This window comes from Pundamilia nyererei, unplaced genomic scaffold, assembly GCF_000239375.1.
Source record: "Pundamilia nyererei isolate P.nyererei 1_Seehausen unplaced genomic scaffold, PunNye1.0 scaffold00225, whole genome shotgun sequence".
Lineage (NCBI taxonomy): Eukaryota > Metazoa > Chordata > Actinopteri > Cichliformes > Cichlidae > Pundamilia > Pundamilia nyererei.
In genome coordinates, this window is record NW_005187626.1 from 168,593 (window position 1) to 183,283 (window position 14,691).

The 14,691-nt window shown below is 48.3% G+C and overlaps 3 protein-coding genes and 1 long non-coding RNA gene across 4 annotated transcripts in view; 1 reads left to right on the top strand and 3 right to left on the bottom strand.

Annotated features, from left to right (window-relative positions):
* Window positions 1-791: 791 nt before the first annotated feature.
* Window positions 792-6,057, bottom strand: LOC102197075 (growth arrest-specific protein 8-like). Its single transcript, XM_005748571.1, has 11 exons — window positions 5,886-6,057; window positions 5,669-5,761; window positions 5,181-5,378; window positions 4,877-5,083; window positions 4,742-4,796; window positions 4,366-4,571; window positions 3,535-3,702; window positions 1,627-1,713; window positions 1,341-1,550; window positions 1,163-1,228; window positions 792-1,088 (listed from the first exon to the last, which is right to left on the bottom strand). Exons 1-11 carry the CDS (start codon window positions 5,886-5,888, stop codon window positions 1,053-1,055), a joined length of 1,329 nt encoding a protein of 442 aa, XP_005748628.1. The 5' UTR covers window positions 5,889-6,057; the 3' UTR covers window positions 792-1,052.
* An 873-nt stretch (window positions 6,058-6,930) lies between these two features.
* On the bottom strand, window positions 6,931-9,467 carry LOC102197538 (uncharacterized). The gene is made up of 2 exons (XM_005748572.2): window positions 9,364-9,467; window positions 6,931-7,665 (listed from the first exon to the last, which is right to left on the bottom strand). The coding sequence occupies exons 1-2, from the start codon at window positions 9,410-9,412 to the stop codon at window positions 6,947-6,949; spliced, it is 768 nt and encodes a 255-aa protein (XP_005748629.1). The 5' UTR covers window positions 9,413-9,467; the 3' UTR covers window positions 6,931-6,946.
* Window positions 7,564-8,054, top strand: LOC102197348 (uncharacterized). The gene is made up of 2 exons (XR_312132.1): window positions 7,564-7,619; window positions 7,841-8,054. It is a non-coding gene; the product is annotated as an uncharacterized LOC102197348 (long non-coding RNA).
* A 609-nt stretch (window positions 9,468-10,076) lies between the features above and the next one.
* The window catches only part of ndufaf5 (NADH:ubiquinone oxidoreductase complex assembly factor 5), a 7,461-nt gene continuing 2,846 nt past the window's right edge, over window positions 10,077-14,691 (bottom strand). The window contains exons 3-10 of the mRNA XM_005748637.1: window positions 13,815-13,875; window positions 13,616-13,719; window positions 12,381-12,420; window positions 12,107-12,304; window positions 11,957-12,017; window positions 11,398-11,481; window positions 10,491-10,573; window positions 10,077-10,328 (exon numbers count right to left, since the gene is read on the bottom strand). Of these exons, the coding sequence (XP_005748694.1) occupies window positions 10,242-10,328; window positions 10,491-10,573; window positions 11,398-11,481; window positions 11,957-12,017; window positions 12,107-12,304; window positions 12,381-12,420; window positions 13,616-13,719; window positions 13,815-13,875 (718 nt within the window). The 3' untranslated portion in view covers window positions 10,077-10,241. The remainder of the gene's footprint in view (window positions 10,329-10,490; window positions 10,574-11,397; window positions 11,482-11,956; window positions 12,018-12,106; window positions 12,305-12,380; window positions 12,421-13,615; window positions 13,720-13,814; window positions 13,876-14,691) is intronic.

Consider the following 14,691-nt stretch of genomic DNA (forward strand, 5'->3'; position numbering starts at 1 on the left):
CGAAGCCCCAAAGCTTCTCAAACCCTTTATCTCAGTTCAGCCTCTGTCTGCTTTAGCTCCACCCACTTCAAGCCAGCTCAGTGACTTTATCCAGAAAAAACTGTTTCAAGCAGCCTGAGCTTAGTGCACAGAGTTCATCATCAGAAACTGTGACCACGATTAACGAGAAGAGTGAAAACCTTCAGCTCCACAGCAAAAAATAAATAAAAAAACTCCTTTTACAGAATCACTGGGAAAAACTTTAAAACTTTAACTTCTGGGCTTAAAATAAGAAGTGAATCACACAGTTTCACAGCCTGATGCACAAACTGGTTGCTCTCTGGACCGTTTCCTCCTCCATAACAGCCGAGGATGTTTAAATTGTATTAAAAGTTTTCATGATTAGGGGCGTGGCCTGACTGACAGGTGGATGGTGACACAGGCAGCTGTAGCCTCTGGACGTGTTCGTGATGTTGGGGTGTTTTTAGCTGCTGTGAGGTTACCGTAGTAACAGACCAATTAAGAAGGCGGAGCTCCAGGTTTGATGCTCAGTGAAGCAGAAACAGTGACGTTTCTAATAACTGACTTTTCTACATTGACCATGTATTTAAATAAAAGCTGACATGTGGATCCTGTTGTTTCTCTTTTCCTTGTTGCCGGTCTCGTGTTTCACAGCTGCACATTAATCACTTTCATGCTAAGCGTGCAGCGATCGTGCTCCGCCCTCGTGCTCCGCCCTCGTGTCGGAGTGAATCCCTGCTGTTTGTCTTTAAGGGAAAAGAACCAAACCTTTCAGTGCAGACCAATACAAATTCAAAGTCCAACCAAAAGAAGTTTTATTTAGTTTGTTTTGGTAGATCAGCAGCAGCAGTGAGGTCTTAAACAATAACAGCAGAAATATTCAGTCAAAAGGATCAAGTTTTCTTTCCACATTATTGGAGAAGCTTCGTGGAACGATTCAGTCACATCTTCAGGAGGAAATGCGTTTTATTTTGAAAGAGTTTAACTTCTTTTCAAATCCAAGCTGCTGGAAGTTCGTGGCGGCCGGTCCCTCCAGGATCTGCTGCGCAGGTTCAAGTCTTCAGCCCCTCCCTCTGCTCGCCGTACCCCTGCACAGAAATGCTCGGTCAGTCACCACCTGAGCTGCTGACAGGTGAGCTGTGCCCCGCCCACCACTGCTCACCTTACGCTGCTGAGCCAGGTCCTCCTTTAAGGCCGCGATGGTGTTGTGCTTCTGCTCCACGATGGCCTACAAAGGTCAGACATGTGAGCGCTCGGATCTAATTGGATGTGGAGACGTTTATCTGCACATCTTCGTGTTAACGATTGGCTTCCTGTAAACGTGCGAGCGCCATCTTTACCTCCAGCCTGCTGGCGGCGCTGCCTGCTGCCGTCGGATCGGCGCTGGAGGCCGAGAGCGCGGCGCACAGCTGAGCCTCCTTCTTCTCCAAGGTTTCAGTGAGCGCTGCCAGCTTCCTCTCCAACATCATCGCCTTCAGCTCGCTCCTCTGCTGCACGTCCATGATGGCGTCCCTCTGCTTCTTCAGCAGCTCGTCGCGCTCCTGCTGCACCTGCGGGACGCCAACATGGTCACAACCGTCAACATCATGGATGGAGGCAGGAGAGGAGATGATGGGGGCAGGTTACCTTCTCAGAGGCCTGCAGCAGCAGATCGTGCTCCAGTGTCAGATCTCTCAGCTCCCTCTCCACGACCTTCATCTGAGCCCGGCTCTCCTGTCAGCGATGACATCATCAGTTACTTACAGTGGTGTGCAAAGGTTCGGGCACCTCTGATCATTGTCATGATCTTTCTTCATACATCATCTGTTGCTTGGAGCAGCAATTTCATTTAAATCTGTCACACAGCAGACGAACGTGATGATGTTTGAGAGGTGAAATAAAGTTTACACAAAGTGAGCAACAGTTACTCTAAGTTAGGCAGGTGCAGAAATTGATGCACCTTTGTCGTTTTATTGATTCGATACCTTTCGCCTTGTAATCATAAGGTTGCCGGTTCGAGCCCCGGCTTGAACAGTCTCTGTCGTTGTGTCCTTGGGCGAGACACTTCACCCGTTGCCTACTGGTGGTGGTCAGAGGGCCCGGTGGCGCCAGTGTCCGGCAGCCTCGCCTCTGTCAGTGCGCCCCAGGGTGGCTGTGGCTACAATGTAGCTGCCATCACCAGTGTGTGAATGTGTGTGTGAATGGGTGGATGACTGAATGTAGTTTAAAAGCGCTTTGGGGTCCTTAGGGACTAGTAAAGCGCTATATAAATACAGACCATTTACCATTTTATTACCATTTTATTGGAACAGAGAATTTGTTTGGTGAGCTCAGTCACACTTGACCTACATGCAGGTGAATCCAACAGAACAGGTTCTCAGTGGCAACATGGGAGCCTCAAACAACTGGAAACAAAGACTGTTCAACATCATGGTTTAGGGGAAGGATGCCTTCTGGCTGCAGATGGTGTCACTGTGCACAAAGAGATGCTGTATGAGAGAGTAATGCAGAAGAAGCCTGAGGTATGCTACAGCACGACTGGAAAGCCAGCTGCAATTTGGAATAAACTGCTGTGACTCATGAAACTAAAACTGAGCTCTCTGGACACAACAGGAGGCGGCGTGCATGGTGGAAACAGAACCCACAGTACAATTTGGTGGTGGTCCTATCATGCTGTGGGGCCATGGGCCCAGTGCCGGTACTGGGAGTCTCATTAAAGTTGAGGGTGGCATGGATTCCAGTCAACGAACGGTCCAGAATACCTTCAACCAGAATCTAGACTCTCACTGGAAGCTACAGGAAGCGTTTAGAGGCTGTTAATGCTGCCAAGGGCGGATCTACTAAATACTGATGTCATTTTTCTGGTGCCCAAATTTCTGCACCTGCCTAATTTAGATTAACTGTTGCACACTTTCTGTGAATCCTATAAACTTCATTTCCCCTCTCAAACATCGTTTGTCTGCAGTGTGACATATTTAAACGAGATTGCTGATCCAAACAACCGATGATTTATGAGGAGAAGCCTCCAGGTGCGTAAAGCTGCCGCTCAGCTTTCATGTTCCTGAGTCACCTGTTTGGTCATGAATCTGTTTTCTGCACTGGCTTAGTTTAATATTGACCTCATTTATGTTTATAATAATAATAATAGTTATTATTGTAATACACTGATGCCGGTCGTCCATATTAAATGTCAGTTGAAAGTGGGAGGAGCTTGTTTCAGAGGATGAGATAAAGAAGGATTATTCTGAGCTGTGACTGGAAGCTGTGGTCACATGATCTCCATTAAAGACAGAATTGATGTCGCGGGTCTCCCTCTGAATGACATCAGCCATGAGCAGAAATATTGTTTTGTTATCCAGGTTCTGCTCTGATAAGGGCGAGCTTCCCGGCGACCATGTGACCTGATGGTGCTTTCTCCCAATGAGCCGCAATCTATAAAGTTATTAACAGGAAAAATGCTCTGCATCACCATTCTAGTAATGCTAGCAGCCTCAGGAGCAGGGGCGGGGCCTATCAACGCCATGGTGGGGGGAGGTGGAGCTTTTAGCAACGCACCAGCATCTGGGCCTTGCAGCGGTTGTGCTCCTCCAGCCGGCGGCGCAGCTCAGCCAGATCCCGCTGGGCCTCCGGCAGAGCCTCATTCAGGCTTCTGTTCTCCTCCTGAGCCTTGGAGAACTCTCGGGACACCCGAGCCTGCTGCTTCTGCGCCTCCGTGAGCTCCTCCTACCAAACACAGGAAACGCAGCGTGAAGACAGACGGCCACACCGCTGGCAGGTCTCAGCTTTATCGAGCAGTGAGCCCCAAACAAAAAGCAGCATTCTGGGAAATGTAGGATCCAGAATTTAACAGCAAGTTTCCTTTAATTTCAGTTTCTGCAGGAAACACATAGAAGATATTTTACCTCATAAAGAACTTGCTCTAAAAAGATCTGCTATGTAACTCGTATCCACAGCAGGAAGTGAGTCACAATGAGACCGCTTGGACAGAAGTTTCAGATCTGTGAAGATGTTCTGGTCAAACATCTCAGAAACGAGATCCTCATTCCTGCCCGATCTGCTGAAATGTGAGCGGCCCAACAGGTCGCACGAAGCAGATCGTTCTCGAAGAACTCTAAGCTCTTCTTCGGTACCCTAACCCTGCAGGCAGCCGTGAACTCTTTGAACTCTCCATCAGATCTTGTGTAAAAATGCTATTTCATGTCCAACTGTGTTACCTTTGACCTTTTGAAGCTGGAGGACTGCAAACAAACACAAAGTCTGTGAAAATGAAAGTTTCCAAATATTATTTTATGTGTAAAAACCTTGAATCTGTGTCCCTGTGCTCCACCCACCGCACGCCTCCTGAGTCACAGCCTTGAAGTCTCCGTCCCGGCTCACGGGTCTCACCTTGAGCGTCCTCTGGTCTGTCAGCAGTCTCTCCCGAGTGGACGTGAAATGCTCCTCGACTCTCCGCAGAGCTCGGTCGTGCTCCTCAATCAGAGCCGCCTCTCGACTCTTCATCCTCTCGTCGAGCTCGGCAACCGCCACCTGACGCTTCTTCTTCTCCTCCTGGATCATCATCTGCATCTTCTTATGATACTTCACCTCGATGTCTGCGCAGGGAGGGAAACAGCAGCAGAGGTTATGAAGGAAGATGAACGGAGAGGAAGGAGTGGGAAAAGAATAGGAAGGAACTAGTACACGTGGGGGAAAGGAAGGAGGAGGTCGGTGTCCCAGGGCTGAAAGGCCACCTGATCGGCGCCGAGCTCACAGGTGTTCTTACCTCTGATCCTGTGCTCGTAGTGGTTGGTGAGCTCCATCAGCTCCGTCTGATGTTTCTGTCAAGGAGGAAGTGACATCACCGAGGTGTCCAGGTGTAAAAATCAAGTGTCAAATCGATTTACGGGCAGCGACTCACCAGCTGCAGCGCTTTGATGTGGCTCTCGATGTGGAACTTCTTCTCCGTGAGCTCCGCCTGCAGACCCTGAACGTTTCTGTGGAGCGCGATCTCAGACTGCACGTGCTTCTTCTCGTCCAGCGAGGACGCAGAGACGGCCTCCATCTTCAGCTCAGTGATGGCGTTGTGCTGCTCAGACAGGACGTGCTTCAGCTTCCGCTTATAGACCTGGACAGTGACCAAGGACGGGTCAGGACTAAGATTAAGTTGAGATAAAGTCAGGGTTAAGGTACAATAAACCTCCAGGATCGCGTGCGCAGCTCACTTCGATCTCGACTCGGTGGCGCTCCTCAGCCTCATCTCTCTCCCGGCTCCTGTTCCTCAGCTCGGCCTTCGTCTTGTCCAGGTTCCTCTTGGAGATCTCCCAGAAGGCCTGGATCTTGTCTCTCTCCAGCTGGAAGTAGCTCTTCTCCTCTTGCTCGCGGTCCAGCTCCTCCCGGAGGTGGATGATGTGGTCCTCCAGCTGGAGGTCAGACACGCTCAGGTCACTGAAACGTAGCGCTTAAAACTGCCGTTTGCAGGAAATACACAGAGCCTCAAACTTCATCTGTGTTGCAGGTAAATCTATTTTCTCAGGCTGAGGTTACAGGTGTACCTAATGAAGTGGACAGTGTACTTGTTATTTTACGATCATAATCGGGCCTTTTACGTGTTGGACTGTGGGGCCGGGCCGGGCCGCGGACCCCCTGATGGACCCCCTCACACCTCCACACACTGTGAGAGGCTAACGTTAGCACCGTTAGCAGCTCTGACCTGATCCTTGGACATGTCCTCCGTGGACAGACCGTCCACCACCGTGGAAGACTTCACGTTCCCGCCCTTCTTCTTGCTTTTAGCCTTCGGCGGCTGAGGACGGAAGGGTAAGAGGCGCGTGACGTTCCGCTCATCGGGATAACAGGCTAGGGCTAAGCTAACATGCTAACAACAACATGACTGAAAAAAACACCGGTTAAAGTAAAACTTTACTCACCATCGTGCCGCACTGCGCAGACTCACAGGGATCCGGAAACTTTAATTATACTGACAGAAAACTGCGGCTGGAGTTAAACACGTTAGCTGTTAGCTATCTGAGCCTCAGCTCCACTATCAACAAAAGACGCTGTCATGGCAACGCAGGACCGTATCACGTGTGTGTGTGTGTGTGTGTGTGTGTGTGTGTATTAACATCTTCGTGGGGACCAAAAATTCGAGGTTTACTATACTCGTGGGGACCAACAGCCCCAATTTTGAGACTAAAAATGTGGTTTTAGCGTGAGGGTAGTCATTGTAGATGGTTAGGGAGACCTTTGTGTCAATTAGATGCCCCCACAAGACATGAATAACCCGTGTGTGTGTGTGTGTGTGTGTGTGTGTGTGTGTGTGTGTGTGTGTGTGTGTGTTGTGCCTTGTACGGTTTTCTCTTATAATTTATATTTAAAGTCTTAAACTGATGCTCTTTGGTCATTAGGCCTCTGAGAGAAAATTTGAGAACAAATTTTTATTTGAATCATTTGTAAGCAGAAAAAACTTGCAAGCTTTTAAAGCATGAATATTTCTTGCTGGTTTAGTTTATTATTATTATTATTATTATTATTATTATTATTATTATTATTATTTTGCTTTCCAAAGAGCAGTGATTCTGAAATAAACTGACATCATTTATTCAAAGATCACTTTTATAAATTTACACATAGTATTAAAGCTCTGCATCTGCTGCTGCAGCCTGTTCGTCATATTTTAAGACGTTTTGTACGTAAAACTGATTCAGCAACGTGAAAATAATTAGACTGTATCTAAAAGATGGAAATGGTCTTTCCAGGGCATGTGGGAGGGGCTCCTGTGTTCTGATTGGATAGAAGTTGCTGAGGAAAGCGCTGATCTCGGTAAACTGCTTCCTGATTGGTTCATGGTCTCAGTCACTGCCTTCAGGTCTGACTAAATGAAAGTTAATTTTTAGAGGTGATGGTCCTTCGATAGTAAGGGAGGAGCAGGACGCGGGGGAGGAGTCTCAGTCAGACCCGCCCCTCACCCATGATAACTGGTTTAAAGGAGTCAGGAGGAGCTCCGGCAGCTGCTTTCTATCTGCAGAGGATTCTGGGTAAGGTGATACACGCAGGTGTCGGAGGCGTGTCCTTCAGGTTGGGGCCTGCACTGGTTGCTGTACAGAGGAGCAGTCGGTGCTGTGGAGGTGTTTGACTGGTTGCCGACGTCAGAGCAGCAGTACGGGGTTTCCACCTTGGACTCAGGGGCTGGGCAGGGCTCCACGTCGGCGTGTCCGATCTCCTCGTAAACCACCTCGCTCAGCACCGCCCTCGTGTCCCTCGCTGCTTTCTCGGCTTTCCACAGTCTCAGAGTCAACATGGACAACAGCACCAGTGCAGCTCCTGCCAGCACGCCAACAGGAACTTTCCACAAGTCTGAGGGGGGCGCTGTGTCAGCACCTGCAGCCGTCACCTTCCGGTCAGGGTCGTCCTTTCTCCCGGTGACTGTTCGATCCACCACGCTGGGGTCTGTGGTCACATTCAGATAGGCGGTCTTCCTCTCATTGCACAGATACATCGAAGTATCAGACTCTACCACATTCCTGATAAGCAGCTCGTTGTTGTTACGGGAACCGAAGCGCTTCGAACTGCTGTTCACGTGACCGTTACGGACGGTGAGAAGAGTCACCCGGGTGCCTCTTATAGCTCGGCTCCAGGTTACATCTCCCTGAGCATGAGGACAGGTGAGCACAGCGTCCGTGTGCTGCCGTGTGCTGACAGTGGGGATTCCTGCCAAGGAAAAAGCAGAAATGATGATGTCACATGTCTGAATCAGATGCTTCCTGACTCACGCCACGCTGACCGGCCTTCCTTCCCTCCAGTTATTTTCATCTTTTAAACATTTAAAGGACATTTCCCCTTTGTCTATCTTTAGTCTGTTGTTTCATGTTATGCTTTATTTCAGATAAAGAGATTCAGGAGCCTGAGGAACCAACAAACTGCTCTCTGACAGGAAGCAGCCTTCAGAGCTGCGTACGAACCTGATGGACGGCTCTGCGATGTGGTTTAAAAGAAATGTCTTTACTTTAAATATTTGCATTTTATTCATTTTGCTCCTGAAGGCGACAGACTTGAGTTTTCTGGACTTGTTGACCTGATAATAAAAATTCTGAATGCTTGTTTGATTTCTCGTTTAGTTCAGTCTCCGTGACTCTGCTGTGACGGCTGCAGTCGTGCATGTCACGCATATATCAGGTGTATTAAAGGACCACTGGCAGACGTCCTCTGGCGCCCTTTCAGCACAGACTCACAGTAAAACCTACAACCTGAATTTATCTCATATAATAAGAAATGAGATGTGATTAGTTTGCTTTAATAAGTTTATGTGAATTGTGCCAGTGAAGCGATCCACAGTCAGCAGGTGTAAGCTGGCCTCTTTGATGATGTCGTTATGGTTCTGGGGTTAAAACCACCGTGAGCTGCAGCTCCTCCAGGAGTGGAGGTGTCCCCGGCCTCCCAGTGCCTGTGGACATCGTTATGGTCATTATGGACAAACTGTGATTTGCATGTAAGTCCAGAAGCAGAACACAGGCCCCTCCCAACTATGTCAATGCCCACCTGAGCGTTGACGTCTCCCAGCCGAACGATGGAGTCCCACCCCACCAGGTGACTCCACGTAGGTAATCTGAACTGCATTTGGCATGTAGCAGTCAGGACCCTGACCCAGAGCTGCAGGGAAGCAACTCTCTCATGGACTGAGGGGATACAGGAACACCAGCCCCCGCCTCGTGCCCAGGGCGACTGCAGGAACTTGGTTCCACTGCCCAGCTGTATCTAGCTGCTATCTCCCAGCCACCTACAGTTGGGCCATGGGCGGAGCCCCACAGGACTGACTCCATTGGCTCCTCTCCTCAGACTCCTGCCCTGCTGGAGTTATGTTTCTTTTCTTTTTTCAATTAGAACCACTTCACCAGATGTTACAGCCTGGATGCTGAAGCCTTTTAAACCTGCATTCTTAGTACTGCCAGCCGGGGGCGATCTGCTGCCCCCGGCTCGAGCTTAGTCAACACCTCCCTGATGAGTTTATAGTCTGTGTGAATAAAACATGAAGTTTATTTTGGAAGTTTTGGTCTCGTTTGAGTCGCAGGAGGCGGGCGAGGGTTCAGGGCAGGGCTGTAAGCGTGGTTATGTGTGTGTGTTTAGGCTCAGTTTCTCAGTCAGACGGACTCATGGTTAGAAACACAGCGAGCCCCACAGAGAGGAGACACACGAACGGCAAATAAAACCTGCACGTGGATCAAACGGCTCCAGAAGCAGCGCCTACACTTTCATATTCATTCTCTTAACACCGACTCCAGTTTCTGTCCTTTTGTTCTGCTTCATATAATCGTCACATAACAGCCTTTATCTTCCTTAGATAACCAGAGGAAACAGTGTTACGTTGTTGCAGCTGTAATCGTGAGAACATGCTGACGGAGGCGTTCTTACCTGCAGCGCTGTGACAGACGTGGACACACAGGAGCAGGCAGAGCAGCATCTCTGCAGGCGTCTGAGCGGCGGCAGCAGCGTTTCTATGAAAGAGGAACTTCTCAGTGACGGGTGGCTAGTTAGGGCGCGGCTGCAAACACTCGTTCCTAATTTGCTGACATCACACAGAGTGATTTTAGAACAAAAATAATGTTTTTAAAACACTATTTTAAAAAATCTTCTCTAGTTATTTGCCAAACCCATATGCAGGTATTAAAGTTCCTCATTCACATATTTTTATCATCTTAGGTTATTTCACATGGGACCAGTTAAACAGCAGGTAGGCGGGACTCGCCCTGGCGCGCTCCACCCTGCGGCGACCCTCATGAACGCCGTTTTGGGATCAGCCTGATCTCTCTGGTCTTGAGGTTTTTGATTTGCAGATACAGCCCTGATCAAAAGTTTCAGACCAAAACTCAAACTCTTTCTCCATCTGCTGGCCAGGTCTGTGAGTGTGAGCCTCAGCTTCCTGCTCTCACTGACAGGAGTGATACCAGTGCCACGTTCAGTCACTGACCACCTTTCTTCATGCTCAGTTTGGACTTCAGCAGCTCGCCTTCACCACGTCTGCATGCGCCGAGCTGCTGCTGTGTGTCTGATATTTGAGTGAACGTGACTTCGAGTGTTTCGATCCCACTTCAACCGTTTGGTTTCTCTCAAGTTTCAGCCACGTGAACAGATGTGTCAGCTTTTATTTTTAGATTTCTAAAAGACAACTTCCTGTCAAAGACAAACTCTTTCAACATCATATTTGTCTTCTGTACATCAGAGTTCACGTTTCTTGCCTCTAAAACATTTTATTTTCATTAAATATGGCGTCTACAGTCGGCTCCGAGGCTCTACGGTTGGTCCGTGCAGCTCGGTTGGCCGGTCTTTGATAAATCTCCAAACGACGCGGTGGCCGAGCCTCGCTTCGCCGGTTTGGCCTGAAAGAGAAAAAACGCTGAAGTCATGGATCTAAAATCAGGTTTTTCTAAAAGCAGAAGCTGTTTGTTATTCTGCCACGCTCACGTCCTAAAGATGGAGATCGCTCCACCGTGAACGCAGCAGAAAATGACTGAAGCGCACGGAGCATCAGGTGTTCTCACCTGAGACTCGTGAGGCTTCCAGCCAATCATGTAGAGGATCTCAAAGGTGGCGGGGATGGAGCCGTCCTCACTGCCGTACATCTCTGAAACATTTCAGGCACATGAGAAAAACACAGTGACACATGAACCGCCGCGCTGCGACTAAAGCGCCAGCCTGACGCGTCACTGATGAGCAAACAGAAACACGGCGTCGGCTCTGACTGGCTTCAGTGTTTGTTCAACTATCGTTAATTACGAATAAGTTTGTTTGTTAGCAGAGACGCAGATTCAAACCCAGAACCTTCTCACACACGTGCTCGTGAGAACAATGTCAACCTCATTCAAACTGAGGCCACGCCTCCACCTGTTACCTACACCGCTGCCTGTGCTCACGCTCAGAAGTGCTTTATCCCTTCAAACCCTCACCTAGCATCAGGTTAGGGTCTAGAGCAGAGGTGTCGGACTCCAGGCCTCGAGGGCCGGCGTCCTGCAGGTTTCAGATCCCACCCTGGGTCTGCACACCTGAATCACATGATTAGTTCATTCCCAGGCCTCTGGAGAACTTCAGGACATGTTGAGGAGGTCGTTTATCCATTTAAATCAGCTATGATGGATCAAGGACACGTCTAACCCTGCAGGACTCCGGCCCTCGAGGCCTGGAGTTGGACCCCTGGGTTAAAGGGTGATCAGGTGTTCTTCATCCTCTGTTCCTCCTTTCAGCCCGACCGCGTCTCCTCATCCCTCCGGTTTGTACACGTGCACCTTTTCTGGCTTCCTGCTCGGACGAGGTGAACATGGAGCAGACCGATTCCCTCGCGTGCACCGGGCGGTACGAACAAAATCGGCCAGTCCACACATCTGACGCTACTAATACTCATCAGTGTATCACATGTCATTTAGCACCAATCAGACAGCGGCTCAGACTCACCTTTGTAAATCGCTGCTGCTGCTAAGATGGTGTCTCTGTGCAGCAGCGACTTCCTGTTCCACGCACAGTTGCTCTCACCCATACCTGCACACAGCACATCACGAACACTGCACTTTTAAACTTTAATCGAAAGTTTGTTCAAACTAACAGCCTCACGAATGACTTCAGATCCGAAACCGGTTCAGCGATCAAACCGCAGTGAGGTCATCAAACCGTTTTAGCTTAAACAGCGAATCCTGAAATGCTCTCTTATTCAGGCGGAGCCTCTGCCGCTCGGTTTGAAGCCTGTTTGCAGGCAAATGAAAGGAGGACTAAAAGCAGCACGTTCACTCAGGGACCTCCACGAGCCGGCGTCCTGGGACTCGGTCACCTAAAGCTCTGTGCCGACGACTCTGAGAGTCGCTGTGATCAGACTGAAGTCGTCATTTCTGGCTCTGCGCTCATCAGGTGCAGATCCTCGTTCGCTTTCCTTTGCTTCCACGTGAAGAGGGCGACTGTAGAGCCATGTTTGAATGTTGCAGGAACCACATGATTCAAACGAATGGTTCCCAGCTCGTACCTTGTAAATCCGTCATGACTTCCATGATTCCTGGATAATGAACCTGAATGTCATCGATGTCCTGGAACAAAGAGGCGGAAGGGTCAGAGGTCACCGTGAGCTGATGTAAAACATTCTGCGTGTTTAACAAATGCAGCCACGCTGACTCACCACAGTGAGCATGTTGAAGCCAGCTTGGCCCAGCAGGTTTCCCAGGTCGGTGACGGCGGTGTAGGGGGAGATGTGGGGCGAGAACCCGCCCTCCCGCTCCGTCTCGGCCAGCTGCAGGGAACAGCGCAGCTCGTAGAGCGTCTCGCCGCCCACCATCGCTCCGATGAACACCCCGTCCGGCTTCAGCACCTGGTGAATCTGAGAGGACGGCGCACAGCGAAACGTTAACGGGCGAGCTGCAGTCAGTCATGGTATCGCAGCAGGTTCGTCTCACCTGTCTGAGAGCTCCGGGCAGGTCGTTGATCCAGTGCAGACTGAAAAGCAAGAAGCTCAGCTGCAGTTTTAATGAGCACACATGTTGTTCATAACAAACCCTGGTCCTCTCAGTCTAGACCCACTTTATTTCATACATTTGATTTTTTAACCTTAAAATCACTCATTGCATTTCTGGACATAAAAATCTAACGACATGATTATCGGTTATTATTTATTCACGGTGTCCTTCAGTTCCATTAGCAACCATTTAAAAATATATGATGAATTTAATCTTTTCAAACTGTGACTGAGATAATCTGCACAAATCACATGATCAATATATTTGACTTCATTTACATTAAACAGTGTAAAAGAAACATAAACAGGCTGCAGACAGGAAGATACCGCCAACGCCGGAAACGTGCTCGTCATCTCCGAGCATGACGCTCCCTGAAGACCAACACAGAGAGACTGAGGAGGAGCTTCTTCCCGCAGGCGATACGGTCTCTCAATCACACCCCCACACAGTACTGACCCACACATACAGTTCTTACACACACTGGACTTTCTAGACATTGTTTCACTTCATCACTTAAATCACTTTAAGCATATTTGCACTGCACAAGACATAATGTGGATCGCACAACACTGGACACTATATTCTTCATTTCCGGTTAATACTTGTACAGCTGCTGTTATTGTGTATATATTTATTTATATTTCTTCATACATTCTTATATAGTTCTATATTGTGTATTTTGTTGTACAGTTATTTTATTTTCAACTTTAATTTTTATATTTTATTTTATTCCTTCCCAGTTAAATTTACCCTTTTTAATTTTCATATTTATTTCCTATCCTATTCATAGTCTTTTTTGCTTTAAGTCACGAGCAGTTGTGTAAGCATTTCACTGCATATCGTACTGTGTATGACTGTGTACGTGACAAATGAAATTTGAATTTGAATTTTATTTAGGAAGTTATTAAAAAGCTGTGAAACAGGCACAGAGACGCAGAATAAGCAAGTAAGATGTTAGAACGAGGTTCAAACTGAAAACAACCACAAAGACACACAAATTATAAAAAAGACACAAAAAACAAGAAAACATGAACCTGACATAAAACACTACTGTAGGAAACCATTAAAAAAGCTCAGGCGCCATCTCGTGGCTGAAGTTGGTACTGCAGCAAACAGTCGGTCACTCAAACCTTTTCTGTGAAACGAGCTGCAGTGAAACGAGCTCTGGTACTCACGCCAAGCTGCTCACTACCAGGTCGAAGGTGTTTTCTTTGAACGGCAGAAACTCCTCGTCAGCCAGGACGCAGTGAGTCGGGATCTCGCTCGGCCTCCTCCGTCTCTGATCAGAAAACAACATTCACATATGAAATTACAGCAGTCTGCTTCAAACTCCTGCCCCCATCTTTGATATCTGAGTACAGTCTAAGGACCCACCAGAGACTGCTGGGAAACGTCTGTCAGGCAGAAACGCTCCACCACCTCCTGCGGGACACATCGTCAGCACAGAGCTCATCATAACAGCAGTGAAACTCGTGCAGCACACACAGACGCAGGCAACAAACATCTGAGCTCATGTTTAACGTTCTGCTCATCTCCCGCTCTCTGCTTTTATTCTTTGACTCTGACAGCAGCTTTGCATGATTCACAACTCAGAATAATCCATCTTTTTCTGATTCTGTCTGAAATGTTTTAGCTCCTGTCTCCACTTTGTGCTGATTGACCGACTCTGGGAAGCCTACAGAAGGGCAGCACCCAGAAAGCTGTGCGTCTGTAGCTGTTATATGTTCAGTTTTATCTCAGTGTTTTTATTGCTGTGGTGTCGTCTCTGCAGCTGTCAAAGCTGCTGACTCTGAGTCTCATGTTCACCTAAAACCTCCTCAGACAGTCTGTGATCGCACAAATCCAAAACTATAAATAAGAGTTCCTCTATAACTTTATTTATTTTGGTTTCCAAACCTCACAAAATGATTTCAGGTTTTCTATTTGATTGTTTTGGTGAACTACAGACAGTTTGTGGAGATGACCATATAAGGAGATCTAAACGACATCAGCTCGTTACCGAGGTAACAAAGACTCGTCTGTGGCCTTTTCTGCACACCGAGCTCGTGACTTTATGTTTATCGTGTTTAACATGAGCAACAGTGTGACGTCAGAAACAGCAGAGCTTTAGCTTGAGCTGTGCTCATCGGTTCATCTCTGATCAGGAAATCCGACCCGTCTGTAGCTGCTGAATACATGTGATCACAGCGGGGACCTCAGATCACCGATGGGTGCTGCACGCACACACGCACGCACACACGCACGCACGCAC

Coding starts and splice junctions, on each gene's coding strand:
- LOC102197075 (XM_005748571.1), bottom strand. Junction 5,084..5,180: donor GCCACCGAGTCGAGATCGAA/GTGAGCTGCGCA, acceptor GTCACTGTCCAG/GTCTATAAGCGGAAGCTGAA. Junction 3,703..4,365: donor CAGACCAGAGGACGCTCAAG/GTGAGACCCGTG, acceptor TGTGTTTGGTAG/GAGGAGCTCACGGAGGCGCA.
- LOC102197538 (XM_005748572.2), bottom strand. CDS start 9,412: ATGCTGCTCTGCCTGCTCCTGTGTGTCCACGTCTGTCACAGCGCTGCA. Junction 7,666..9,363: donor CGTCTGTCACAGCGCTGCAG/GTAAGAACGCCT, acceptor TTTCCTTGGCAG/GAATCCCCACTGTCAGCACA.